The sequence below is a fragment of the Poecilia reticulata genome, linkage group LG20, assembly GCF_000633615.1.
Source record: "Poecilia reticulata strain Guanapo linkage group LG20, Guppy_female_1.0+MT, whole genome shotgun sequence".
In the NCBI taxonomy this organism is placed as follows: Eukaryota; Metazoa; Chordata; class Actinopteri; order Cyprinodontiformes; family Poeciliidae; genus Poecilia; species Poecilia reticulata.
This window is the reverse complement of record NC_024350.1, coordinates 26289423-26299812: the sequence shown is the minus strand read 5'-3', so window position 1 is coordinate 26299812 and position 10390 is coordinate 26289423. Positions and strand designations below refer to the sequence as shown.

Below are 10390 nucleotides of genomic sequence, written 5' to 3'. Positions count from 1 at the left end.
ATAATAATAATAACTATATATTTTATTTAAAAGGTGCTTTCAGGTCACATGAGGTCACTTCACAAAACATAAAAATAATAATTTTTAAATAAAATATTTCAAATAAAAAAAATAAATAAAGAGATCTAAGTGCAGCAGATCGTTCAGCTGGGATTTAAAGACAGTCAGAGAGTCTCTGAGTGGGAAAGTGGACGTCTATTCTAAATAGTAGAATCATGTTTATAAGTTTACATTTACAGAATAAAGATGTTTTATGTCCATAAGGCTCATTCACAAAGCGGCTCGACTGAAGGATGACTGCAGCTGGACCGGTACCGGTACCGCTGGGCTCCTTCTTTAAGTTCTGCTCAGAGATCCAGGATGATCTGTCTCAACAGATTAATGTATTTAATGTCTTTGGTGACAAATAAAAACCCAGAAACAGACAAAACGAGCAGAACCAGATGGAAACCAGAACCAAGTGCATTAAAGGATCCAGACCATCAATAAAGATGGACTGTAACTAAACTAAAACTTTAAACTATTAATCAGGACAATAAAACTACAAAGTGAAAACGGAACCAAAGTCCAAAGAATCATCATGATGTCAGATTTAGCAAAAAATAAGACAAATTTAAATAACTTGTTGTTGCTCTGCTAACATGTCCAAATAATGCTCAATGCTCACAATTCACGGTTCTTTATAAAGTTCTTAGATAAATGCAAACTGGACCTGAATCCTGTTTACTGGATCTCCACCATTAAATAATGATCCATGTTTCTACACTGGAATCCAGATCAGAATCAGATTTTGGTCTCTGAGCCTCTGATGGAAACAGTTTTCTACTCAGACAGAATAAAGATTTCAGACGGACAAATACAACCAGAGAAAGATCCATCATAACACCAGATATAGTGAAACACTTCAAACCAGACATCATCAATGTTCTGAGGTTCTGTTCTGACTCAGCTTCTGGTGATGAAGAAATGTCTTCACAGAAGGAGGAAGAGGAGCAGCGTTGGTGAGGAGGAGCAGCCGTCCTGCTGTGCTTTGTGTCAGGAGGTTCTGGTGGATCCGGTCTCTACCAGCTGTGGACACTGGTTCTGCAGACAGTGCATCAGGTCCTACTGGGACCAGTCTGCTCCATCTGGACCCTCCTTCTGCCCCCAGTGTGGAGAAAGACCCAGAACAGGAGCTGGACTGCTGACAGCCAATCAGAGCAGCTGTGCTCCAGGTGAGACTGAACATGTCCAATCAGAGCTTCTTCTGCCATCTGTTGGACCAATTCAACGTCTTTAGTGTGGATTTGGACATTTAAGGTTTTATAAATTTTCCTGTCAACTAAATCTGTGCATTTCCAGCTGCTGTAAATAGTTTTACTTTAGAGTGACTCTGTTATCAATGCCTTGTGCTAATTGCATTAAAACTGAACATTTTATTAAATCTGATGGTCATTTTGATGCATGAACTAGGCAGCTTAGTTCCACATTGGTGACATGCTAGGTGGGTAACCATCCGTCTCTTAAAATACTGAACCATCCCGTATTTGGCTGTTAAATGAACCGATTGAACCGATATGGGTAACGATTTGTTCCGTATTTCTGTAAATGTCTGATAGACACACCAATCACACACATCAACACTAATTATAACAATAATGACCAAAATAAAACACTGGATATATTAAGGTCAGCTATATTGTTGTGGTGGGAGCTAAAGGACCCCAGAACGCTACGGACCGACGCTGCCGTCACAGTTGCCTCGAGACGGACACTATGCAGCCACGGTGAGCCGCTATCAACCAGCATTGTTTTAAAACGTATCCAAAGTCGGTTCTAGAGGCCAGGTGTTACAGGTGTTGCACCGAGAAACGCAGGCCTGCAGAGAATTGCCTGCCTTGTCGCGGGAGCGCACGTCGCTCTAAACTCTCGCATATGGATGAGAAAACAGACTGAAATATGACCAAAGAGGAAACTTTTGAAGATATTTGAAAGATGATCATGTTTCTTAACCTTGTCAGTCTTAAAACAGTGGGTTTTATTTCAAAGATTAACTGAAATAAATATGGTTTTTACACCTTTGAGACGTGTGAGTCGAACATTTTTCAGTCAGTGTCTGATAAAAATGTTCTTCACAGATGGTTTAAAATCCCCACGTTTTCTTATAACACCATAATAGCTTAAAGCATTGCAAAACACAGGCCCATTATGTAGAACATTTTATATCATCCTGAACTGTCTAGTCCAGTGTCCCCAAACTACAACCCGCCTCCACATTTGGTCCAGCCCCTGAACAATACCAGAAAACATTCAGATTTTTTTTTATATATATACCATATTTTCCAAACTGATCATTATGAGAATTTGAGGTATAGATATTAGGATCCAGTAGATGGCAATAGAGCAACAATAATGGATGCAAGCTGCCRTTGAAATCTAAAGAAGAAGAGAAGAAAGTGCCCATTTTCATTTAGCACATGCTAGTAGCAGACATGAAGGATCAGCACTTTTACTGTTACAGTTACCATTCAGAAACTATCGTAATCAGTTCAGTTAAATTTAATCTTGGCACCTTTTTCTTTTTCAACTGTAATAAATGTGATATTCAATTGACCTGTTATGACTCAGGTTTTGGGTGTCCGCCCCCCTCTAATGTTGCTGCATCATTGTGGAAAACCTGGAGTGGCAGAGATATCTGTGGCTTAATATGTGTACGTGTATGTTTAGGCCTGTCGCGATAAACGATAAATCAATTAATCTGACGATAAATTAAACCTATTGAGCTCATTTTAATTATCGTCTTTATCGTCTCTTCCGGCCTTTTTTCTTTCTGTTGATGACAACTGAATGAAAAAAGGCTCAGCTCCGGTGCTCTCCCTACCCTCCCTTCCTCATTTCCTTAGTCTAATGTCCAGTGCACACGACACTAGTTGTCGGCCGATTGTCGGCCCATTTTCAAAACCTGAGACCACACCTTAGCCGACAAATGCTAGGTATAACGGTTCGATCGGGTTCGTAGTACCGTGTGATGTCCAGCCACAAAGGCACAAAATAATGACTACAAGTCCAGTTAACTAATTTTAAAATCAGGCATTAATCAATGCTTTACTAGAATCTACCTGTGATGCAGGTGGCTAGAGTCAGCATAAAGTCCTGACTGAATGAAAATCCTTATAACCTATTTATGTCACGTTAACAAAGAAAAGCTGAAAACGTACCGGGTTTATCAACTGCGGTAGCAATTTGGGTCCAACTCCTCCCATTGTCATTTCTATATTCTTTGCACAAAACTGTTGTTTCCACATATCATCTCCAATGTCCGCTGGATTTTGGGTTGTGCCGTGTCATTTGTTTGGGATTCCCCTCTTAATTTCCCATCAGAAAGCACGTAGGAGAATCCGCGCTTTCTGATTGGCTACCTGTCACATTCAGCGTTAAGTTCGCAGTCGGGGAAAACCACTATTTGATTGTGCTTTCTGGAAAACAATTTTTTTTTACATTTAGGCATTCCTGCAATCACACTGTCACACTTTTTCTGTTACAAACTGACTCCGGCCCCCCACCAGAGAAGGAAAAAGTTTTGTAGCCCTCACAGGAAAAAGTTTGGGGACACCTGGTCTACTCTATTAATGTAGCAGGGGATGTATTTTAATTTATGAGCCTGCTAATATTTGCATCCACAGATTTGGAACAAACTTCCAGAAAACTGTAAAACACCTGAAACACTGGGTGCCTTTAAATCTCAACTTAAAACCCACCTGTTTAGAGTTGCTTATGGCTAAAATAGGGTTAGAGTGCATGTCTTCGATGTTTTTATCTTTACTTTTTATCTATTTAATTTCTTTTTATTTCTCTTTCTCACTGTTTATGTTTTAATGATGTAAAGCCCCCCGGAGAGGCACGGGTACTGTCCCCCACTGGTAGAAAACGTGGGTAAGAGTCCCAGTTAAACGATGTTTAACTAAAGTCCTAAAAGGGGTGCGGGTTTTAATGTTTTTATCTTTTTTAAACTTTTTTTTAAATCTCTTTCTCACTGTTTATTCAATGTCACATGCTGTTTTTATTTTAATTATGTAAAACACTTTGAAATGCCCTGTCTATTGTCCTGTTGATATGAAAGTCTGAGACAAAAACCTTTATTTACTCTGATAATATACCAAACAAACAATTTGTTGTTTACCTCTAAAGGACTAAATAAAATCCATGTCATTTTTGACCTATAATGTTTCTTTAAAACATCTGATTTGATCTTATGGAAAAAACATTTTAAATGTGAACAATATCAGACAAACAAGCAGTTTCTTTGGCAGTTAAAAAAAAAATTTTCTCTAAATTTCCTACATTTAGGCTGGAAAAGGAGAAAACATTGTTTTACTCTCCCTCTTCTGGTGCTCTTTGTGGGAGATAGAGTACATGGACATGGTGACATGATGCAGAAGAATTAATGTTGCTTAAAGCATTTAATGAATATGCTTATGTAAGGTTTTTCTTCATCTGATTTGCTTTGTGAATCAGATTCTGACAGAATAAATTCTGGTCACAAAACAGACAGATATATTCTGTCTGACAACAGAACAATATTCTGTTTCAGAGAATGGATTTGATCATTTATCTTCAGATCCTGTGACGTCAGAGACCGTAAAACAATTTATAATCTGTTCCAGATGGTTTTGTTCCAACTTAAACACAGTCATGTTTTTAATTCAGTTGTTTCTTCTGTGTTTCAGCAGATGTTGTTCTGCAGCAGGTTCTAGAGGAACATAAGATCAGTCTGAGGGGGAGATGTGAATGTGTGACTGAGGGAAGTGATGAAACAGGAAGTAGAACCCTACTCAACAGGATCTATACTGATCTCTACATCACAGAGGGTCAGAGTGAAGAGGTTAATACCCAACATGARRTGAAGCARCTGGAGAGAGCTTCCAAGWTCCAGAACCTCCAKGACTCTSCWATCAGSTGCCATGAHATYTTTAAATCCTTCCCTGACCAACATGGAGCCATCAGAGTGGTTCTGACCAACGGCGTCGCTGGTGTTGGAAAAACCTTCTCAGTGCAGAAGTTCACTCTGGACTGGGCCGAGGGATTGGAGAACCAAGATGTCAGTGTGGTGGTTCTGCTTTCATTCAGGGAGCTGAACCTGATCAGAGATCAGCAGCACAGTCTTCTCTCGCTGCTCCATGTTTTCCATCCAACACTCCAAAAGCTCCCAGCAGAGCAGCTGGCTGTCTGCAAACTTCTCTTCATTTTTGATGGCCTGGATGAAAGCAGACTGTCACTGGACTTCAACAGCAGACAGTGGGTCTCTGATGTCACACAGAAGTCATCAGTCAACGTTTTGCTGACGAACCTCATCAGGGGGAACTTGCTTCCCTCGGCTCTCATCTGGATAACTACCAGACCTGCAGCGGCCAGTCAGATCCCTCCTTCATGTGTTTCCAGGGCAACAGAAGTACGAGGCTTCACCAACGCCCAGAAGGAGGAGTACTTCAGGAGGAGGTTCAGTGATGAAGAGTTGTCCAGCAGAATCATCTCCCACATCAAGACCTGCAGGAGCCTCCACATCATGTGTGGAATCCCAGTCTTCTGCTGGATCACTGCTACAGTTCTGGAGAACATGTTGAGCTCAAAGCAGAGAGGAGAGCTGCCCAAGACCATGACTGACATGTACTCACACTTCCTTCTGGTCCAGACAAAGAGGAAGAAGAACAAGTACCATGGAGGACATGAGACACGTCCACAGGAGCTGATGGAGGCTGACAGGGAAGTTCTTCTGAAGCTGGGGAGCCTGGCATTTGAACATCTGGAGAAAGGAAACATCATGTTCTACCAAGAAGACTTAGAGAAGTGTGGTCTGGATGTCACAGAGGCCTTAGTGTACTCAGGGGTTTGTACAGAGATCTTCAAAAGAGAGAGTGTGATCTGCCAGAAACCAGTCTACTGCTTTGTTCATCTGAGTATCCAGGAGTTTCTGGCTGCAGTTTACATGTTCCACTGTTTCACCAGCAGGAAAACAGAGGTGATGGAGAAGTTCCTGGGAGAAAATTACAGTGAAACATCTCTGGAGGATTTCATGAACAGAGTTATGTCTAAATCCTTTAGCAGTAAAAATGGCCACCTGGACCTCTTTGTTCGCTTCCTTCATGGCCTCACTCAGGAGTCCAACCAGAGTCTGTTAAGAGGCCTGCTGGGTCAGATAGAGATCCATCCAGAAACCATCCAGAGAGTCATTGACAATCTGAAGGAGATGAACTCTGATAGAATCTCTCCTGACAGAAGCATCAACATCTTCCAATGTCTGGTGGAGATGAAAGACCTCTCAGTGTTTCAGGAGATCCAACAGCTCCTGAAATCAGGGAAAGAGCTCTCAGAGATCCAGTGTTCAGCTCTGGCCTTCATGCTGCAGATGTCAGAGGTTCTGGATGAGTTGGACCTGGAGAAGTACAACACATCAGAATCAGGACGACTGAGACTGGTTCCAGCTGTGAGGAACTGCAGAAAGGCTCAGTGAGTCCAGAACAGTGATGCCTTAGTTACTTTGAAAAAGTTACTTTAATCAGATTATTGATTATTCCTTGAAAAAATAATTTAGTCAGATTATTGATTACCTGATTTTGAAAGTAACTAAGTTACATTAAAAGTAACTTTTTAGTTACTTTCAGCAGCTGCTAACAACAACTCTCCGCCACCTGCAAAAATTACATTAACCTTTGCCAAAACTTAATTGTAAGTTATCTTATGTTGGTAACATCAATAATGTGTCTCCACTTATAAGGTTGAACTGAAGGACATATTGTTTAATGGTTACAACCCCATAAAAAACTGCAGTAATCTCTGTGTTTTCCTCTATTGTCTATAAACTCTAAATAGTATCTTATCCCCCTCTAACCCCCCTGCCTCCAGGTTCAGTGTTATGGCCCTGTTTTTGCTGTCATAGCTCAGCACATAGAGCTTCTCCTGCTGCTCCACAGCTCAGATCACCTTCTGCACAGATTTGTGAACCTTATCTTGATATTAATGATTATAATGGTGTTTAGTTGGACAACTTTACAGACTCGTTCATTCATGGCTGTTTTCATGTTTATTGCTGTTCATATTAGTCTCGATGTTTGCAGTTTTCTGGAGCGCAACGTGAAGCTCGACGTCATTCACAGCAAATATATTAACTTGACCTTACAAAGACACAGCAGGACGGATCATATGGGAATTGATGGACAGGGAGAGTCTGACTAAAACTAACTGGATGTCAGATAAATTCTGGGGTTTATTATGTGTTTCTGCTTATTTCTAAACCCAAATGATTAACTTCACGTTCAAAAACAAGCCCAAAAAACCACAACCTGCGACTCATTAAATTTGCAAGCGACTTTAGAAAAACAAGCCCAGAGTCGCTTATAATAATCAGACTTGGTGACAGAAACTCAGTAGTTCCTGATTTTCCAGCAACAAAATGTGCATCTCCCTGATTTGTTTACGTTTGTGTCACTGCTGATATTGTTGCATAGAAACGGCGGTAGCTCCCCAAGACACGTAGAAGTAACTTTAGTCTGATTACTGGATTTGAAAAAGCAGTGTTACTGAACAAACTGGTTCAGATGTCTTCGTTGTATTCATTCACACAATGATTGATGTGTGAATGCAGCATTCATTGTTTGCATTGTTGCTCTGTTTCTTATTCATTGCTCAAATTGCTTCTGGTCGTTTTTAGCCTTTACTTTCTTCATTCTTTGGACGATTTAAATCATGTAAAAATTCAGCTGCTCCAGGACAGCATTGCTGCAGCTTTTAGAATAGAATAGAATAGAAGTACTTTATTCATCCCAGACAGGAAATTACTGTGCAGTTCCAGCATACACATACACACAGATCAAGTTACCAATAAAAATAAAAAACAAAATAAAATAAAATATTAAAATTCTATAAAATGTAAAATTTAAGATGTAAGGTTCTGTACAATATGAACAGTGATTATTAATAATCTGTACAATCTGTACAATAGTGCTTTGTGAACAATCTGTACAATATGGATTTATGGACAAATCTGTACAATGGTGACTTAACGTTTATTATACAAAGTGATGGCCTGTGGCAGGAAAGATTTCCTGTATCTGTCCCTACGACAACGGAGCTGAAGCAGTCTGTGTGAGAAAGTGCTCCGCTGTCTGTCCACTGTGTGGTGGAGAGGGTGCAGCTTGTTGACCATGATAGACAACAGCTTCTTCAGTGTCCTCCTCTCCACCACATTTTCCAGGGTCTCCAGTTTCAGTCCAAGTACAAAGCCAGCTTTCCTGATGACCCTGTTCAGTTTGTTAGAGTCACTGGCTCTGATTTAATGTTTTTAACAATATTGCACTTTTTATCAGTCTTCATGTATCAAATTCTATAAAACTGTTTTTTCTGACACATGATCCAATCAATCAGAGACACATTTTTAACTTTCACTCATTGGGCCGCAACCCCATAATTCACATCTTTGGATCTTTGGCTCTTTTTTATAAAATCCCTATTTAGGTTTGATGGAAACTTGGACCATTAAATTAAACTCTTGCATTGAAGTTGTTGCCCTTTAATCCAGTTGGAAACTTTGTGAACCAACTTTTCTTCTGCCCACTAGTTTCCTCTGAGTTTATAAATGAGAGCAACATGAATGGATTGTTCTGTAACCTCTGTGTGCTGCCAGCCTGGGTCAGGATTCTCTTGCAAAACAGATTTTCAATCTCAGTGGGATTTTCCTGGTGAAATGAAGGTTAAATAAATAAATTAGTGATTGTTGTCTGCTGTCATAAAAAAGTAATTTCTGGAGGAGTCCTGGTTTCTGTCAGATCCTCCCAAAGCTCTGAGAATCTGCTTCCAGAGCTGGAACCATTTTCCTCATCAACTCTTCATCTGCAGCCTTTATGAAGCTGTTAATGTCCATAAAGACCTGGAGAGACATGAGCTTCATCACTCTAGAGCAGCTGACCAAACTGTTGGAGACCAGAATTGACTTTTTCTCTCACCAGCCGGCTGAGATCTACCACTCACCCACAGAAACTGTAAATGTAACTATTTTATATGCAGATATACATCAGTTACAGCAGACATATGGAAGTGATAGAAAACCTGATGCAGTTTCTTCCTCAGTGAAATTCTGACACTGGGAGGAGGTTACTGGTTTCTCAGTCAGAAGCTGGTTGTAAACCAGCAGGTATCAATCAGTTATGGCAGATCTGAACTTTGACCTCAATATGAGAAGTTACAGACTGATAGGAGGAACCAAAGAGTTGAGTTAAAATCTTGTGAAGTTGGGATATTTTTCCTCCAACAGGATCCAGGGGAATCAAACCAGATGTTGGACTGGATTTTATTTCAGTGTCATTTGTGAATGTTAGAGCCTCATTTTCAACTGCAGAGCTATATAGGTTCAAAAAGGTTATTATTTTTGAGAAAATATCAACATTTCCACAAAATAAGAGACAAATATAAATATCATGTTTGATGGAGAAAAAGCCTCTCAGACTCTGAGCTCAAAGCAAGATGCCAGAGAACCAAACTAATATTTTATATTAGACAATTAATTTAATTCCACATAATTATTGAAGTAGGAGCCATTTGTTTGTTAAATACTTAATGAAATATATTTGTTCTATTTGAAGTTTGTTGTGAGTGTCTTATACTCACAACTGAACGAGGTAATTAGTCCAATTCTGTCGTTTATTGAGCGTTCAGAAACTACAGCATATGGGTTAATATAGATTATCTGGTTTAATTAGAACTGACTTTATTTCTTCTCTATTCACAGACTTGGTGGCTGTAAACTCAGTGAGGCTGAATGTGAAGTTGTGGCTTCAGCTCTGAAGTCCAACCAACATCTGACTGAACTGGAAATAAGTCAGATCCACATAAATAAAACCATTAGAGACTCTGAACTGAATCATGTGTTTGAGATCCTGCAGAGTTCAGTCAGTAAAGTGACGAGTCTGAGGTTAGTTTTCTATATCTTATAAAATCTTTCATTGATACTTTAATATTTATTTATCTTCACATTTATTCTGTTTTCTTTAAAAACAATCTGATCTCGAAATGTCAGGATATAATTTCTAAAATCTTTTGCTTTCTAAATGAATTATTTTCTTTTTCAGACTTTGAGAATATTGATCTTTATTTTTTACTTTAAAATGTTTTGGGCTGATGAACAAAAATAAGTAAAATGATGATAATTAATGATGGAGATGTTTCAGTTTGTTCTGAAAAGATTCAGATGATCAGATTGATTTATTTCTCTTTTCTTTTTCACATTAATAATGAAAAGTTCCTCCGGACTAAAACCAGAACCAGAACCAGACCAGTTATGTTTTATAACCAGAAACTATAACATGAATAAAAACTGGCAGCAGCAGCCGGTTCCTCCAGCTCAGCTTTGTCCTGAAGCTGT

General features: G+C 39.4%; 1 protein-coding gene across 1 annotated transcript in view; it reads left to right on the top strand.

Annotated features, from left to right (window-relative positions):
* Positions 1-293: 293 nt before the first annotated feature.
* Positions 294-10390, top strand: part of LOC103457037 (protein NLRC3-like) — a 15958-nt gene continuing 5861 nt past the window's right edge. The window contains exons 1-4 of the mRNA XM_008396942.1: positions 294-383; positions 950-1214; positions 4707-6483; positions 9758-9940. Coding sequence (XP_008395164.1) covers positions 294-383; positions 950-1214; positions 4707-6483; positions 9758-9940 — 2315 coding nt within the window. The remainder of the gene's footprint in view (positions 384-949; positions 1215-4706; positions 6484-9757; positions 9941-10390) is intronic.